At 54.2% G+C, this 17,449-nt stretch overlaps 2 protein-coding genes across 2 annotated transcripts; one reads left to right on the top strand and one right to left on the bottom strand.

The window, feature by feature from the left end:
• Positions 1–58: 58 nt before the first annotated feature.
• On the bottom strand, positions 59–4,064 carry PRAM1 (PML-RARA regulated adaptor molecule 1). Its single transcript, XM_082495398.1, has 8 exons — positions 3,912–4,064; positions 3,347–3,459; positions 2,970–3,024; positions 2,566–2,659; positions 2,152–2,314; positions 1,461–1,494; positions 819–853; positions 59–336 (listed from the first exon to the last, which is right to left on the bottom strand). Exons 3-8 carry the CDS (start codon positions 2,987–2,989, stop codon positions 332–334), a joined length of 351 nt encoding a protein of 116 aa, XP_082351524.1. The 5' UTR covers positions 2,990–3,024; positions 3,347–3,459; positions 3,912–4,064; the 3' UTR covers positions 59–331.
• Positions 4,065–9,984: 5,920 nt separating this feature from the next.
• On the top strand, positions 9,985–12,549 carry POLE4 (DNA polymerase epsilon 4, accessory subunit; the record flags this gene model as incomplete). Its single annotated transcript, XM_082495249.1, has 4 exons — positions 9,985–10,200; positions 11,335–11,419; positions 11,718–11,759; positions 12,109–12,549. 4 exons carry the CDS (start codon positions 9,985–9,987, stop codon positions 12,120–12,122), a joined length of 357 nt encoding a protein of 118 aa, XP_082351375.1. The 3' UTR covers positions 12,123–12,549.
• Between the last annotated feature and the right edge of the window lie 4,900 nt (positions 12,550–17,449).

Raw genomic sequence — 17,449 nt, forward strand, 5'->3', positions numbered from 1 at the left:
CCACCCACCACCACCCCAAAAAAAAAAAAGACCATGAAGCCCTCAAACTGTTGCCGTATTTTACACAGACGAAACAAAGCCACAGAGAAGGTTTGACCTGAGGATCTCTTTGAACCCCCTGCCCCCGTGGGACAGGATTCTTGCAGCTCCGCAGCGCGCTGAACAGCCTCGCCGCTGTTTCAGCAGGGACACGGTGGCTTTTGCCGGCTATCTCAGAGGAAGCGGAGCTCCTTCCAAAGCAGGAGCGTGGCATATAGTGCTTTTCATGTTTCAGCCCTTGGGGAGGTCTCTGTTGGTGCTGTCTTGTGCCTTTGGCTTTAGCATGGCTCGCTCAACCTGCCAGGCAGAATTAGATAAAAAATTTTCTCATCAGCACAGCTGAAATACAGTTCTCTCTGTTCAGCTCCAACTTCAGAGCCACCTGCGAGCCGGGGGATGCAGTCTGCATGTTGGGAGTGAGCTTGGGAAGGGGCATCCCAGGTTGTCTGGGAGATCAGGGACGTCTCAAAGGACATCGAAGGGTCCCTGGCAGCAAGTGGAGTGAGCAGGCTGAGAAGGGAAAGGGGGCGGGGAAGCCCAAATAATCGGGAATGGAGGAACATGAGGACCTGTGGGGAACTGACAGAAAGGAAGGGATGTCCCAGAGAGAGGGAGAGGAATGACAGAGAGGGAGGGGAGAGAGGGAAGGTGGGGAAACGGCAAGGGGGCACGAGGGGAGGCCCTGGTGCTGGTGTGGGCGTTGCTGCTGCCTGCCCATGCCAGGGAACAGCACTTGGTGCTTGGCAAAGGGGCTACGGCAGCAGTTCCCTCTCACCTACCGCAAATCTCAACGTCGTCATAGATGTCAGTGTCCCTGTGAAGAAAAAGACAGGGTGCTGTGAGCAGTCTGGTCTCCCAGGTCCCCACTGCCTCTCGATGCTGAGGCAAGGGCCAGCTCCTGCTGCCACGTCTGTCCCATCCCTCCTAACTTGTCTACAGGCTCTGGTGTCCTCCACGTGGCCCTGTTCACCTCCTCCCAGCCTCATGCTCTCCCCACAGAGAGGGAATCCTCTGGCGTGGGGTAAGCATGGCTCTGGCCCCTCTTGTGTTGTGCATGGATGGTGGCCCCATCCCAGGTTGCCGGGAGCCAAGGTTGCGCTGTGCGGAGGGGCAGCAATGGGCTGTCACACCGTGCCACCGGCAGCATCTGAACAGTGTCTGGGCAGGTGAGGCACCACAGCTTGGGGAGGGCTCACAGCAGCCCAGGAAGTTGCTCCCCGTGCCAGAACCTCTCCTGACACCAGAAATGGCAGATTCCATCCCCAGGGTAACTAGCTGATGTTATGCTTATGGTCACTGCCTGGGTTGGAAGGTTTTGAGTTGGCACCCAATGGCCAGGGCTGGTTTGCTGCCGGGCACTCACTGGGTAATTGCTACAGCTCGTGGAGTGGGGGGGAAGGGGCTGGGGAAGAGATACTCACAGGTGTAGCATCACGGCCCGGGGCACGTAGCCATCTGCAACAGAAGGAGGAAAAGCATCTCAGGTTGTGCCGGGAGCTGGGGCACAGGCAGGGTCTCGCCCCAGCACCTGCCCCTGCCCAGGACAGGCAGGGTTCAGCAATGTCTCACATCCTCAGGGAGAGCTGGGGGCAAGGAGGAGCCCGGCTCTGGGAAGCAGAGCTGGACCCTCAGGAGGAATGTGCTCGGGGCAATGCAGGGAATGAGCCTGCAAGGCTGGGTGGCACAGCTGGATGGGAAGAGCCTGATCCCCATCCCTCTGCCTGAGGGATCTGCAGCCCATTTCACCTAAGCATCCTTCAGTGCAAACATGGCTTGTGGAGTCCGTGCCTACAGCAAAGCCTGATGTGCTGGGCTAGCGGCTGAGACGCTCTGGGAAGGGTGAAGGCTTTTATCAGAGGGAGACGATAAGCCCAGTTAACAGCAGAAATGGTGGTGCCAAGCGGGAGGAAGAAGAGGACGTTTGTGCAAAGAGAAGTGAGAACATTTCTGTGAGAAGAAAGAAGAAGTGAGACCCAGGGTACGTCAGGTCTCTCTAACAGCAAGGGGATGTCTCCTGCTGTCTCCTGGGGTGTGTGCTGAAGAAATGTGTTCCCAAAACTGTGTGTGCTGTGATCCCCACTGCAGGCAAAGCCTCAGCCCCCACAGACTTACACCTCCTCTGGCTGTTTCGGCAGAGGATTTGCTCCTTATTTGTAAACTGAATGACATCAAGAATTTCTCCTCGTCTCAGCGGCAGGTTCTTCCCTCCGCCCCTCTTCTCCACCGCTGCGGGGTCGACCATCATCTGAGTCAGGACGTTGATGCTTCCTTCGAACTGAAACACAAACAGCAGCGCTGCAGCTCCGCAGCTGCCCCAGGGGAGCGTGGAAAAAGCAGATCCCTCTCTAGCCAAATGGTCTGTCGGACTGGTCTGATGTGGGGATGTTTCAGTGGGGAACAGGACAGGTGTGATCTGGGTATCGGCTGGACGCTGCAGAGCACAACTCCTCTCTGCCATTGAGTTGCGCCCTTCCCAGGGGGTACAGGAGAGCTTAGAGGGATAAGCAGTTGCTCATTGCTGCTCACCTTGAATTTCTTCTGAAACTCCCTGTCTGCCTTCTCTTCCTTCTTGCATTCCTTCAGTGTCATTGGCTTCATCTTCCGGGAGACCTGGGCTTCTCTGCAGAGTCATTGCAAGTCACAGGAAAGCTCAGGTGACCCCATGCGCTGCTCGCTCCCTTCCCCTTCTCCCACCTTGGCTGCTGCCTCATCACATTTCCCTGCACCAGTTCTCCCCCAGCACCCAAAGATGCCTCCCTCCAGGGCTGCTGGGGTTTCTCGGGCCAGGTTTAAACCTGCCACTTGTGCTCTTCACCATGGACATTTCTATCGCAAGCCCAGCAGAGACCATTAAACCAACCAGCTTTGTCAAAGCAGCAAGGAGCCCTGGCCATTTTGGGACCCTTAGAAAGAGTAAAAACCCCTGTTACCTCTGTGCAGCTGCCAGCATTGTAACCCTGTTTGAGGCTCGACCAGCATCTTCACCTGTAAAAATAAACCCCGGGAGAGGTGCTGCCGTGAGGCTGCTATAAGGTGTAGACACCCACTGAGACAGGACACAAGACTGAAACAGCAGCAAGAGCTTTCTCCTCCTGGGACCAAACCCTGAGATTGCCCCTTGAGCACAGCGGGGATCAGGGTTTCCCATGCCCATTTACGAGGTAGCAGAGAAACCCATCGCCCTCCCGTGCATGGGAGCAGCGGGCTCAGCATGGGATCTGCTGCTGCCCATGGCTCATCGGGGCCTCAAGGCTCTCTGAGCTGCAGCGCTCACCCCAACCAGCATCCCAGCCCCTCCTGTACCCACCTCCTCCAGGGCGAGGATATGCTGGCGGCCGGGACACCGGGGGCACCAGGAAGTCTTGGCCTCTCCTGAGCACTCCAACAGACTCTACATCATCGTATACCTCATCTTCATCCCTGTGATGAGGCAGACAGCAGTTAGGAAGACCTGTTGCAGCGACGACACTGGGGACCAAGGGCAGGATGAAGGCTGCCAGGAGGAAGGTGGGCAACAGGCGGTTGGGCTGCCTGTGGGTTGGCCCCGGTTCTGGGGTAGAGTGGGACAGCAGCTCTGTGCCACGTGCCAGCAGCTCCTCACAAGGCTCAGCAACGTGGTACAGCAGCCTGGGGTGCAGGAGATGGGCAGCAGGGTGTGATGGCAGCAGCCAGACCTGAGCAGTAATGCAGCCCATGAAGGACGGCACTCTGCACGGCGGGAGTTGCCTGTACAAGGTGCTGTCCCATACTGGGCTCCAGGAGCAGGCAGAAAAAATCCCAAAGACCCTCTTGCTGTTCCCTCTCGTGCCCTTCCCGCTGGGTCGGGACAGCCTGGAAGCCACCTAGAATAAAAGTGCTGCCTCCGTCCTTACCCCGTTACAGTCGGAGCATCCTGTGGTGGGAACCGTGCTGGGGCTGACAAAACGTAGCCTGGTTTCAAGAAACCTATGGTAAAGACAGGAATGGGAGGGAGCAGAGAGGGATTATTTCATATTTTCTCCTTGACTCTATCACCCACACAGAGGGTCAGAGCTGCCCTGGGCTAGGTTTAGTGCAGAGGGCTGCGGGGAGATAAAACTGACTGCACATCTGGATCCAGTGAGGCTTTTTTACTCCGTGGCCCATCTGTGGATTTTCTTTCCTCCCAGCACACTGGGGCACAGCTCATCAGGGAACTCCCTGTAGAGTTTTAATAGATATTTTCCCATTCTTATATCCCTAATGTTACTTGCTCTCTGGACCAGTGAGGAAAGGGGAGGGGAAGAGGCCAAAATGGGTATTTTGAATGTGGTGAAACCCTTAAACTGCAGCCCTCTACCAGAGACAGGGCAAGTCCTAGATATCTCCATGTGCTCAGGAGCACTATCAGCCAGAACATGCTGCTGCACCTTGTACAATCGGTGGCATACCTACATTCCTGCTAAGATCCCGTTATTTTTGTCACCAGCCTCATAGCTGTCACCAGCCTGGACAACCAGACCAACCAACAACTGGCACAAATATCTGCGGTACATTGCCATTCTGCTGGATTATTGTACCAAGTGATGGGCAATTATATACCAGGCTCTAAAAATCATAAGATTGCCCTAAAAATTATCAAAAATAGCCAAATCAGGGTGGGGGTATAATTCTAGATGTTCAAACTTGCCGCAGTATCCATGAGACAAATAAATACTTGAAAACCGCTAGTTCACAGGACATGCGGGAGAGCAGATCGCTCCCTCCTCTGCCAGGGCTACTCAGCCCAGGGCCGGGACTGGTCTCGGTGGGTGAGCATCTCCCACCACAACGGCACAGCCAGGCCTGAGACAGGCCTCTGAGTGCCAATATAATAATAATGTCTTATAATAATAATATAGACCATCTAGGTTTTGCAGTTCTTATAAGGAAAGAAAGAGAGGCTCTACTCTCATGGTTGCCCTCTACCCCGTGGCTAGTGCATGAGTTGGTTAATAAGGAACCATGCTTTAAATGGGGTGGTGAACAAAAACTTAGAGGACTTGAGGAAGAAAACAGGATTTGAAACAAGTTTCATCACCCAGAGTGAGAATTAGCAGAGTGGCAGCTGTTAGAAACCAACAGATTCCCTCAATCTGGAAGGCCACCGTGGAGCGTGGCAAGGTTCATGGCGAATGGAGAACCACCACGCCCAAGAGACACCAAGCCCCACGTCCCATGGACAGCAGGTAAGGAGGGCACACCTAGCCAGCACCATGGCCCTGGTGGCCATAGCTCCAGCTGTGCCTGGGGAGTCCCGGCAGCTCCCTCAGGCTTGGAGGAGGACAGTGTTGCAGGCAACGTGCTGCCAGCTTCAGAGAGCCTCTGCCCCTTGGCCAAAGGGTGTGTAAGTGCTTCTTGCCCATGGGATGAAGACTAACTCTGCTTCTCAGCAGTCAGACTTGTCTGCTCTTACAGCCACACAAGCGTGGATTGGTTGGAAAGGACCTCTGGAATGTCATCCAACCTCCTGCTCAGAGCAGGGCTGGCCTCAGAGCTAGAGCAGGTTGTTTAGGGCCTCATCCAGGTGACAACTGAATATGTCCAGGGATGGAGATACCCATCTCCCTGCTGCCTGCCACAGGGCTGCACCACTCTTACAGGAAAGAACCTTCTCCTAATATCTAACTGGAATTTCCCCTACTACAGCTCATGCCTGTCACCTCCAGTCCTGCTCCTGGGCACCTCTGGGAAGAGTCTTGCTCCATCTTCTCCTCCTGTTAGGTAGCTCTGGGCACTGAGAGGATCTCCTGTTCACTCACTCTCCTCCTGGCCAAACAAGCCTGGGTCTCAGCCTCTGTCCCCATGTGCTCCAGTGCCCAAACATCTTAGTGCCCTGCACTGGGCTCACTCCAGTTTGTCAGCATCCCTCATGTTACTTACTCCATCCCTACTCCCTACAAGCACCCCAGAGCCTGATACATGGCCCCAGCCAGGGACAAGGCACTTAATCCCCTCTGTTTCTTCACCTGCTGTCCTTCTCTCTCATTCCATTCCGCATGATATGCCTATAAAAGCCCCATTAGCATTACCAGCCCCCACCTCTCCATCAACACCCCCCCCCCCCAATATTTCCATCTTCCAGGAGCTCCAGACTGTTACTGGGGAGATTTTACGTCCTGAACGAGCGGCATCCTTCTCTGGGGGACTTGCAGGTGCCTGGCCGTACCCGGCTGAGCGTTCCTTGGTGGCTCCATGGCAGAATGGATGGGTGTCGCAGGACGTGCAGCTGCACCAAACTTCTCCAGATCCACGACAGGAGGGCGCCTGGGCTTGGCTGGCCTCATTCCCAGCGCCTTGACATGTGGCAAAGGCTTCCTCCGAGGCAGAGCTGGATGCCCTGCCCCCAGGGGTCTTCCCGCAGCATCCAGGGAGGCTGCAACAGCGGCACCTTTGGCAGGAACTGCTGGAGAACCCTTGTCTTTGGCAAGTGGCCATGTCTGCTGGGGTGGGTTTCTCTGGGGAGGATCGGAGGCAGCTCCCACCTCCTTGTTCAATGCATCTCCTCCTTCTGGCTTTGCAGGGACTGAGGGGAAGCTGGTGTCCTGAGCAGTCCCCTTCTTCGGTCGCACCATCCATCCCAGAGTCTCACAGACAGCACGAGGAGGCGAACGGTGTCCCACACTCTGACCTTTACCGCGAGATGGAGAAGCCCTGCTGAAGTCCACCCTCCTGGCCCGGGGGCGCTCAGGAGGCGGCTCGCCCTTGGAGCCCAGTGCGGGGGTCTGTCCTGGCTCTGTCGCAGTGGATGCTGCAGAGCGACCCTCCGACCAGCCACCTGCTTCCAGAGGGTCTTTCCTGTTCCCTTGGAACTTTGCCCGTAGGTGCCTCACCACAGCCTCTTTCCCCTCCAGATGCGTCTGCAACCATTAAGAAAAGCTCCAGTTAAAACACTGTGGAGGAAAACAAGTCAAGAAGCCCCCTGGGGAATGCAGTATTTCTTCAACACGGCCTGACACTAAGCCTCCTCCATGAAATGTGGTCTTTGCTCAAAGCAGTCCTGGAGTGTGCCTGAGAAAACAACCCTGGGCTGCACCAGATTGGGAAGAGGTCCCACCACCATGAGGGTATCCAGGAGGCGTTTCGTGGAGCCTTTTGGTCTAATCCACCCTTGTCCGCTACCAGGGACCATCAAAACAGAGGCGTAGGGTGGGGGATTATACCCTACTAGTACCAAAGCTCCTGAGGGCAGAGTTTGAGAGTGCCCAGGGCTCAGATGGGAGCAACGTGCCTTGCCCTGGTCCTGGTTCCCATGTAGTCCATGGTGAACCCAGGGCAGTCGGGCAGGAGTTGGTGGGGGGGACCATGCAGAGCCATCAGCATCCCTCCCCGGAGGAAAACCCAGGCTGCTGCTGCTGAAACTCATCCTGCCAAAGCCTGCGTGCAAATAAAAAGGCCAAGAGGCAGCAGATCTGCCCCACTTTTCTGACCAGTGCGTTTCCTGTGCTGCTCACACCGCGCACATGTGAACTGGGACACACCAGCCCCAGCTTCCTGAATGACCAAAAAGCACCTTTTTCTGAAGCCTCCAGAGAAAGGCTGCCAGGAGGTGTCTGGATGACTTTTGGAAGCAGGGTGCCAGCTTTGAGGTATGGCGCAAAACTCAGGTGGGATGGGGTTACAGTTTTCCTAAGCTTCTCAGATGGACCCTATGAGAGGGGAGGGATCATCTTGCCCTCTCCCATCTTTCTCCCACCCCCTTGTCCCCGAGCCACAGTGTCCCTTTGCACCAGAGCCGGCTGCTCCACTTGCCCTCAGCAAGCTGTAGGCTTTGATTCTGAAGTTCTCCTGCATCTGGGATTTCAGTTTGGGTTTGTGCTTGCGTAATTATTTTCTTTCACAACAGAAGGGCTAATATGCAAAGAAGCTAGTGCAATATCTTTAGACATAAGTGTTCAAATGTATATATATATATATATAAATAAGTGCAAATTCCCCTCACATCCCTGGGCAGTCACCCCAATTTCCGTAGTAAACGCTGCGAATGCAGCCCGCTGAGTGTAGTCTGTGGTAAAGCAGTACAAATTCGCTGTTTCCTGCACACCAGGCAGTGGGGCTCTCACCCAAACTAGTGAAAAAAAGCAACTTTTTCCTGATTCCCAAACATGCTGCTGGGATTTTTGGCACCTGAATGATTCAGAAGTTTGTAACCATCAATTTTGGAGCCGTTCCATGAGCTGAGACTTGCACAGAGCCCTCAGGTGTACCTGTGCAATACAACACCACTGTCACCACAATCAATTCCAGCTTTTCCGATACATTTGGCTATGGCGGGTGCTCTCCTGGACTCAGTGGCAGAGTGTGGCTGCCTCCTCTTTCGCAGGCTTTCTATCCAGCCCAACGTCACCCAGCAAATGTCTTACTGAGCCCAGGAACTGGTCAGAGACCTTTGAAGCTCCAACCAGCTCAGGCATACAGGAGGACTTTGTCTTCCAGGAGGAGCGAGGGTCTTGGCAGGATCCAGCCCCTCACAGGACACCGTCAAAACCTTTCCAAGCAGGAGACACAGCTCCGCTCCCCACACCCCATCCCCAGGTCCAGTGCAGCCCAGGTCCGGTTCTTACTCACCATTTTCCATCAGTGGACACTTCCCTGCGTGCTCACCTCCTTTCTAAAGGCCACCAGAGGCATCCAGGCAGAAGGACTTGTGCAAAGCAAACCTCTCTGAAGTCCCCCTCCCCTGAAACCAGAAGCTCTTTCCTAACGGTTGGCGAGAAGCTGTGTGCAACCCCAGGAAGTCGCTGTAGCCGGACTGTGAAACAGCCCGAGGAGGAGGAGAAGGAGGAGGAGGAGGAGCTCTTGGTGCACCACTAGCTTGGACTCTGCTGCTGTTGGGAAGCTTGAAGCCCACCAAACCCTGCTGCCCATAAGTCTCATCCAGGAAAGATTCAGGGGTTCAGGGAGTGACTCTGGGGTGCGAGGGATGGGCCACCGCGATGAGCAGGGGGACAGGTTACGTTCTCATTTGATGGCAGCCGACATGAACCCACTGCAGGTCAGGTCTTCAGAGCCCCATGGGACCTGCAGAGGATGGAGGCAATTTGCGGGAGTCGTATGGCAAAACCGGCACGGCCCCGTGCAGCCAAGCCCCGCAGGAGTGCGGGAGGGCTGCAGAGAGGGCTACAGCTTTCCAACATATCCAAAACCGGGGGACGTTTGCCTCGTTGAAGAGCCGAGCTCCGCCGGGAAGCAGGGGAAGTGCTCGGCGCGGCACGGTGCTGCGTTGGGCCATCTCTGTGTTGAAATGTCCTGGTTTCACTGCTGATTGCCTCAGAGGCAGGAAAGGTCTGAGAGGTTGAGTCAAGCCCCGTGGCAGGGACGCTCTGGCCGGCCGCAAGCAGGCACTGATGTCCCGACCCTGGGGTGGCCTGTCCCTCCAGCCCCTTGGGAAGATGTCCCACCAGCAGTGCCTGCGGTGGCTCCTGCCTGTGGGTGGTTTTAAGGATAAGAGGTGTCAAGGAGGTGGGGAAGGCTGGGATGGGCATGAGTTGGCCAAGGACAGTGGTACCCAGGGGTCCTGTGGAGGGTGGCGGATGCGCTGGAGGGGTTGAGCCCACCAGCCGGAGGTGGGACAGAGACAGGGGTGTCGGGAGGTCCCACACCAACCCACGGGGAGCCAGCATGGGGGCACAGCCACCGCCTGGGAGAGATGGGTCCCCATCGCCGCCTGCCCCGCTGCTCCAGCGCCGCTGCCAGCGGGAGGGCAGAGCCCGGTTTGGGGGCGAGGGAGGCCGAAGGGCCGTGTTCGGGGGACAAGGGGTGGCGGGGAGGCCCCGAAGGCCACCTCGGAGGAGGACAGGGCTGACGGGAAGCCCGAGGCCCGCCCTGGGGGGAAGCTGCAGCGGGAGCCCTCCCGGCTCTGCGGGCAGCCCGGCCCCCCCCCCGGGCGGAGACTCCGCTCCGGGCCCTCCCCCGGCGGCCCCGCGCAGGCGCGGCCCTTGGCGCGGGATGGCGGCGGCGGCGGGGGCCGTGCCGGTACCGGTGCCGGTGCCGGTGGCGGGCGCGGAGGCGGCGGGGCCGGGGGAGGAGGCGGCGGGTGCGGGGCCGCCGGGGCCGACCCGTCTGGCGCGGCTGCCGTTGGCGCGGGTGAAGGCGCTGGTGAAGGCGGACCCGGACGTCAGCCTGGCCAGCCAGGAGGCCGTCTTCGTCCTGGCGCGGGCCACGGTGAGGGGCGGGAGGCCCGGCGGCCGGTGGGGCGGCCCTGAGGCGGCGGGGAGGCCGTCCCCCCCCTCCCGCGCTGCTGCCGCGCCGGGGCCGGGCCCCGCCTGAGGGAGGCGGCTGGGCCGCGCCGGGCCGGCGCTGGGGGCCCTGCGAGCCGCGGCCTCTGAGAGGTTTTTAGAGGGGTTTCCGCGCCCAACAGGCGCGGTCAGCAGCAGAGCCGCCGCGAGCAGCGAGGGTAGCCGGGCGCCCGGCCCGAGCCCTCCCGGTGGAAGCCGGAGGGAAGCCCCTGCCCGGCCCCGCTGAGGGTGCCGGGTTTGCTCGGCCCCGCGGTGAGAGGCACCGCCGGCAGAAAGCAGGGGAAGCCGCGGGAGAAGCCAGCGCCGCAGCGTGTCTGCCTCCCTCAGGGGTGCCGGCGAAGGCCGCCCGCGGCGGGGAGGAGCGCCCCGAGGCGGCCGCTGAGGCGAACGTGGCTGTGGAAACCCGCTGTGAGGGGAGCGCCGGGGCTTTGCCTCCGCCGGACGGCTCTGTTCCCCCGCGGGGGCACTGCCTGATGGCACGCTGAGGGTTTGCGATGTGCAAATGGGAGCAACGTCTAACAGAGGGGGTTTTCCTCCTTTGGAAAGTGTTTCCCATTGCACAGGCATCGTGTTTGGTGGGATGGCCTCGGCGTCGTGCGAGAGCACCCGTGTGTAGACTCGGGTTTGTCCCTTTCGGCCTCACCCTGCGGTAACTCCTGGTCCTGCTGCTGGGCGTCTGCTTCCCGCAGTGAGGGATCTGCTGCGTGGCATGAGAGGACAGCCGTGCTCGATCCACTCCACCCGCTGAGCACAGGACACCTTTCCTCCTTCAGAAGGTGCCACGGGAGCGGTGGTGTGTAGTGGGTCTCCCAGACGCGTTCAGAGGAACCATCTCTGTCCAATACACACTCGGCCTTCTCTCCTCCCTTGTTGCTTCTTACCTGAGTCACTGGCCAACAATTTCAATTGTTATTTTCAGAGCTGTTTGTTGGAAAGGGGAAATGTTAAGCTGGAGATTCTAGTTTCTTCCTGAAGTCTTGTAGGACCTTTCCTCTCCTCAAGATATTCTCTCTTCCCCTTCTCATCCCCTGTGTGAAACTGTCTTGTTTTTGCTTTGCAGGAGCTGTTTGTTGAAACCATAGCCAAAGATGCTTACGTATACGCTCAGCAAGGAAAAAGGAAAACTCTGCAGAGAAAAGACCTGGGTACGAGAGCATATTCTGTGCTATCCTTAGCAAAGGGTTGCCAGGATGGAGGATTTTTCCACCTGTCCCAGTGTGATGAAGCAATCATAGGTGCTTCTTTCTTTCTCTGTAGATGAGCGAGAAAAACTTCTCTACTACCAAATATTACACTAATAATTCCACGCATCAGCTCCAGAACAATTCAGCCTCCTTGAAATTGTTCGCTGTACTGTGATGTCATTTCAAATGCCGCTGTTTGAAGCAGATGCAAATATGGAGTCGGTTTATCTATGTTAATTGTTTTCAATTTGCTTTGCAGATAATGCCATTGAAGCTATTGATGAATTTGCTTTTTTGGAAGGTGAGTTTCTACTTGGTTTCACTTGGTTTCAATGTTTTGTGTAACCTCCTTCTTGGGAGAGCGAGAACACTTAATAATTTTCAGAGCGCTCTATTTCCACATCTTTTAATAATTAATAGTGTAGCTTGTTACGCTTCTGTCTGAGAGGTGAAACACAAATCAGGTGGACCCTGAGGCACATACAATACTTATTAGCTAGATTTGGGTCTACCTGTGTGTGATTTGCTTAAACTTTAAAAAGTTACTGCATGTTCCTCTGGCAGCTTGTAAACAAGTTTCATTTGTTTACATAACTACATTTCCAATTCCTGAGACTAGAATTAATTTTTTTTTTTTTTTTCATTTTTAGGTACTTTGGACTGAGCTGGACAGAGACGGCGCTCTGTGGAGAAAAGAGACAGCAGAGATGGGCGTCGCTGAGAGTTCAAAAATAGTTCCTAGAATTGAGATGCTGAAATGGCAACCGTAATATTTTGTATAAAGTTTAAGTTGTTGTAAGTTCTTTATTTAAAATGCATATTTTTTCATAGATATTTTGTATGTCACTTGACTATGTCCTGCTGCCACGGTGCAGACTGCTCTCCAGCTTTGGCTGGGTCAGGCGGCAGTCGCTGGGGGTAGCAGTCCCTGCCTCCCCGGGTACTCTGCGACACGGCAAAGCTGTGGGTGGAGAGTGGCTCTGCTCAGATGCCCAGGCATGGTGATTTTTTTTAATGGAAATGTATTTTTCTTTGTATATGTTTATTTCTTGGCTGAACACAATTAAATTTTTTATTTTTTTTTTTTTGTTGTTGAACAGCTGTCCCAATTTCTCCTCTGTGCTGCTGGGACAAGGGGGATGGTATTCCTGTAGCACTGTGGTAAATGGCATCATTTGGAAAGGATGCCTTCTAATAGCATTTTGCTTTTGCTAATTGGTCCCTCAAGGCATTTTTCCCAGTGAAGCCCAGCTGTCCTCCAGGAACTGTGTATGACCTCCAGGGAGACTTGGCTTGTTCCTAGAGGTGTACAGCTTCCATAAATTTCTATGTTTGCTGCACCTGAAAGTAATTGTAGTCAAAAAAAAAACCCAAAAACTACACCACCCCCAAACCGTATTTTGAACGCCAGAGTGGTGTCAGATGCATTACACTGCCACCATTGTTCTCGTGTGCTCTCATTCCTGAATCTGGCCAAAAAAAATTCTCTGGGAATTGGATCTAGTCCGTGCCACATGTGCTTGGCCAAGTTGGTCAGAGATCCTAACTTCGGTAATTAAGAGCCACGTGCAGCAAGCGGTCAGGGCATACTGCTGCCCTCAACCGGCGTGTCCGTCAGAGTCCCTTAGGGCACACAAGCACTCTCTGTGCCTCTTCTGTTCCCAGGACATGGGAGACTAGTACTTTCCTATATGTATTTAACAAGCTGGAAAAAAAGGTGCCTCCTCTTGGCTCCAGGGTTCAGTCACACTGTAAAGAGGCAAAACCAGAGCTGCAGGCCTCTCCCAGTAGTCATGGGGAACGTGCTGTCATTGCTGGTGTGGCTGAATCCTACTGTGTTGCCATCTTAATCAAAGAGCCAGCTTTGTCTCAGTTTGGTGGTGTGGAGGGACAAAAGAGGGGGGAAGGAGGGGGGGGAAGGGATTTTTATCCCTAGATAAAAAGGCCACTGAACTCGATGAGTGAGGATGAAGGATGCATGTTCCTTTCAAATGAGGGGACTTGAAAGTGACTCTGAGTCACCAAAAACTTAATTAGTTTGAAAGTGGTGGTAAGAACAAAGACCCCCAAGGGAGCTTCCCCAGACTGGGAGCAAAACCAGTCGCTCTCAAGAAACACTTTGAAGTTTGCTGAATGCCTGATCCCAGTAGACACGTTGTGGGAGAGATGCCATCACTGCCCAGGCTGCTTAGGTGTTTGTTCATATCGCAGTCTGGAGACATTTGCTGGTGATATGCGATCCCGTTTGTTTCTGAGCTGTTCACCTTCTCGCCTGCTGAGGGAGGGCCCGCTATAAGTACCGGAGATACCGGCCACCTTTTTGGCTTTCCCCAAGGTGCAGTATGCAGGACACACTAGCTGTAGTCGTCTTTGCAGGGCTCTTGCATGCTCCCATCTTTGCCAGTAAGTTCCTTTTTCCTTCTCATTGTCTTTGGCGCTGCTTTGGCCTCGCGTAGGAGAGAAGAGGGCTTGGGGGGTGCGGTGCGAGGCTGTACACGGGGTTCGTTCGTATCTGATGCTTCTGTATGGGCATAGTGTATGTTTTCTACAGTGCTTCACTGTGAGCAGTGTGGAGGATTGTCTGCACTCGGCAAATAATTTGGGATTTGTCTTGGAGGAAGCTGCTGAGCAGAAATCTTTGGGGAGTTTAGTGCCCCTGAGCTGCGTTGTGCCGTGTGAGATTATTCCCCTTACCCAAGCTCACATTACAGTAACGTGGAAGTAGAAGAGAGCAGGGGACTGGTGTCCGAAATACTGCTAAATGCAGCCTTTGCTTGGGGGTAATTAATCAGATAGGGTGTTTAGCCTAACTAGCCAGGTCTGAGAGGTCAAATAGGTTGTGTCCATTTATAACTACTTGAAATCTCTTCGTTGTGCTGAAGCCGTTTGGTTCAGGATGGCGGGTGGCTGGAGACTTGTGCTCAGCGCTCAGTGCCTCCTCACAGCTCAAGCAGGAAAGGTAGTGAATTATAACTGGGGTCATGCTGGGCTTGGTGATTTGTGGCTGCAGGTGCTGGAGCCATCGGCAGAGAGGACGAGCAAGGGAATCTGTTTGCAGAGAGGGGCTGCTGCAGGAGGCAGAGCCATTTCCTCCACGTCGGGCATGGTGAGTTCCCCCTTCACCTGCAAGAAACCTGGATCCTTTAAGCTTCCCCACTCACATCCCGCCCGTCATCCTTCAGATGTGTTTTTTTTTTGTGTTGAAATTATCCGAGTGACCTTTCCCGCAGGGGATTAAGGACAGAAATATGCTGGGACTCATCGTTCAGATAATCCAACGCTTAAAGGATGTTTTGTAGAACAGAAAGTAATGAGTAACCTGGCCCCTAGGTCTGCTCATCTGCAGGAAAGAAGCTTCATCTTCAGTACCAGTGTGCTGCAGCGTGGTTGAATTTTGTGTTTGCCTGTCTGGTCCTGCGTAAGTTCAGGACTACTGCAGACTCCTGGTTCCCAGGATTAACGTCAGAAGGGCTGTCACCAAGACAATAGCATGTCCTGACTTACTGTGCAGAGAAAGTAGGGAGTAGCTCATTTGTTCAGCAGAAAAAAGTCTGTGGCCTTCATGAGTAGCCATTAGTCTCAGTTCCCCTTGCAGTGGCACTAAGGCTATGGAAAATGAGCTTGAGCTGATTTTAGCAGAGAGATGTGAAAATGGCTTTAAACTGTATGGCCAAAAGTCTGGTTTCGGAGGTTTTTCTCGGTGCATCAGAGCAGTGTGTGTACAAATTTAACCTTTAGCGTTTACAAAATATCAGGTTCTTATGCGAACAGTAGGAAATACGAAATGATCACATCCAAATTAAGAACTGTCACAAGCAGCGACAGCTTGCCATCTCCAGAGGAAACAATTTTATGAGTAAATAATGATGAAAAATAGTAAAAATAGTACTAGGTAGTGATAAAAATAATAAACACGGGTTTTGTCGCTGTGGGGGTGGGAGAGTAGGGGTTAACAGTGTCTTCAGCTGGCGAAGTGACCTTTGCAGAGTGACCAGCTGTCTGCGCCCTTGCTGTGGGTGAGGAGCATCCACAGGGATCGTCGCTGGGAATGGCTGATACGCTGCAAATTGCTACCTGGCTTACTGCTCGCTGCCTTCCCTGGGCAAAGAAATCCTCAGGCAGCTATTTCGGGGTGTCGTGCAGCACGGTGATGGTGGCTGTCTCTTGCACTGATGCTGAGGATCGGTTTTTAAATCAATGCAGAATTAAAGTTTTGCAGCACACACTGGGTCTGCAACTCCAGCAGGTTAAAGCAAATGAATTATAGTGGTGTTGAACTGCTCAGTGGGCACTTCTAAGGCCAGTTTTCTTCCCTATTATATGGTGAAACGAGGATTTACATCTGTCAACCCTTTGAGTATGAACAGCACTATTGGGGAAAAATAGCTCATTTTAGAAGGATTTCCAGAAGAAGCAGCCATTAGCCAATAACCCCTGATATTTTACGAACTCAAAACACAGCAGAGTAGACTGATCTAATCCGGGATGCCATGGTCCTGTGTCCCCCATTCCCACTTTCTCATCCCCTGCCTTTAGTGCTGATGTGGCAATGCAACAGGTTTGGGGACCTGGGAAATTGGGATTTGATGGGGAGGGGGGCAAATTTGTTTTCAGCTCATGCAGCTCCGTGAACAGGTTCCGCGGGCTCTAGGCGGGAGAGCTGGGTTTCTCCTCCTGCCCCGAATGCGCTGGGTGCTCAGGCTTGTTTGGTACATTCAAGGTCTGCAGTTCAGCGACAGCTGAACATTCAGTTTCCCTTTGCTGATCAATGTATTCATCTGTCCATCCTTCATGAGCTCACTAAAGAATATAAAACTGTTTCCTAGTGAATTTTTAATTGCATACTTTTTATTCTGTAGTGCACTTACCAGTCTGTGATGAAATGTTTTACTTCTGGTCTGCAAACACACTAGACGTGTATGCAGTGCTAGCGGAGGGCTTTCTCTCCTGTGATTTCCGCAGGTGCTCAGGCTGAGGGACTCTTTCTCCCAGGCAGACTTCCCAGGGGTGTGCCGTGTTTTTTTGTTCAGTGTTTGTGTCATGCTTGGCCCTGGTTTGAGCTTGGGCCTCCCCAGCATCACGCAAATAGTGAGGAGTAATCCTTTTGTCAATCTTGTCTTCCACAGACGTCTCTGGCAGTCCTGTCAGCGTGGATGTTGGAAAGTGCCAGTCCAGCTGCCTGTCCCAGCAGATCGGCTCCCCCCACCCTGGCCTCCTGGGGCTCTCTAGACGCTCCTCCATGCTCGATTTCCTTAGAAGCAAGAAGGTGAGAAAAGCATGCTTGTGTCACCCCCGTGGCAGGAGCGGTTGGGGCTGGGTGAAGGTCATACAGTGTAGCCTGGGGCTGTGATTTTTATACATGTTTTAAAATACCCACTCTTGGCTTCTGCATTGCAGAAAACCCATCACTGAGCCTCTTGTCCTCCTTTAGCCAGCAAACAGTGGGATACACAGGCCAGCCAAACGGAAACTATTCGGCGGTGCTGGATACTCGTGGCAGAGGCAGGGCCAGGGTTCAGCTGAAGGGCTATCACAGCACCTACTCAGCTGCTCCGGGCAGTGTCCAGGCATGTTTCTGTCCTCCCCCAGCCCAGCAGCGAGACCAACTCTTTCAGCCACATCTGCTGTACCTGAGAGCTGGTGTCCTCGTTGTAGAGGGGCTGGAGGCTTTTTCTGCCTGGTTGAGCAAAACTGGCAGGACCCATGATTTCATGGTGAATATCTGGCCTTTGAGGTGCTTCTGTCATTCCCTTATCATGTGTCCTGTGTCACTTCTAGGAGGGACTAGAAGGAGCCTGTGCATTTGGGGACACAGCTATGCGCAGGCTGCGATGCTCTCCTTGTGCCAGGAGAGCTGACATTGCCTAAAGTCCCTTCTCCGCCACGGTAACTAACCCTGCAGAGGGAATGGAAACAAGCTGTGCGGGTGCTGCACATGTGCGTCCTGTGAGTGTTCACCTGGGAGGCTGTAACTGTGAAAACTCTTGTTGC

This window comes from Vanellus vanellus (assembly GCF_965231255.1).
Source record: "Vanellus vanellus genome assembly, chromosome: 25".
Classification (NCBI taxonomy): Eukaryota; Metazoa; Chordata; class Aves; order Charadriiformes; family Charadriidae; genus Vanellus; species Vanellus vanellus.

What these genes read in the sequence shown, in the direction of transcription:
- PRAM1 (XM_082495398.1), bottom strand. Translation starts at nt 2,989, where the DNA reads ATGCTGGCAGCTGCACAGAG. An exon ending in AGTTTCAGAAGAAATTCAAG is followed by an intron (nt 2,315 to 2,565) that starts GTGAGCAGCAAT and finishes TTTGTGTTTCAG; the next exon opens with TTCGAAGGAAGCATCAACGT. An exon ending in CGGGCCGTGATGCTACACCT is followed by an intron (nt 854 to 1,460) that starts GTGAGTATCTCT and finishes TTTTCTTCACAG; the next exon opens with GGACACTGACATCTATGACG.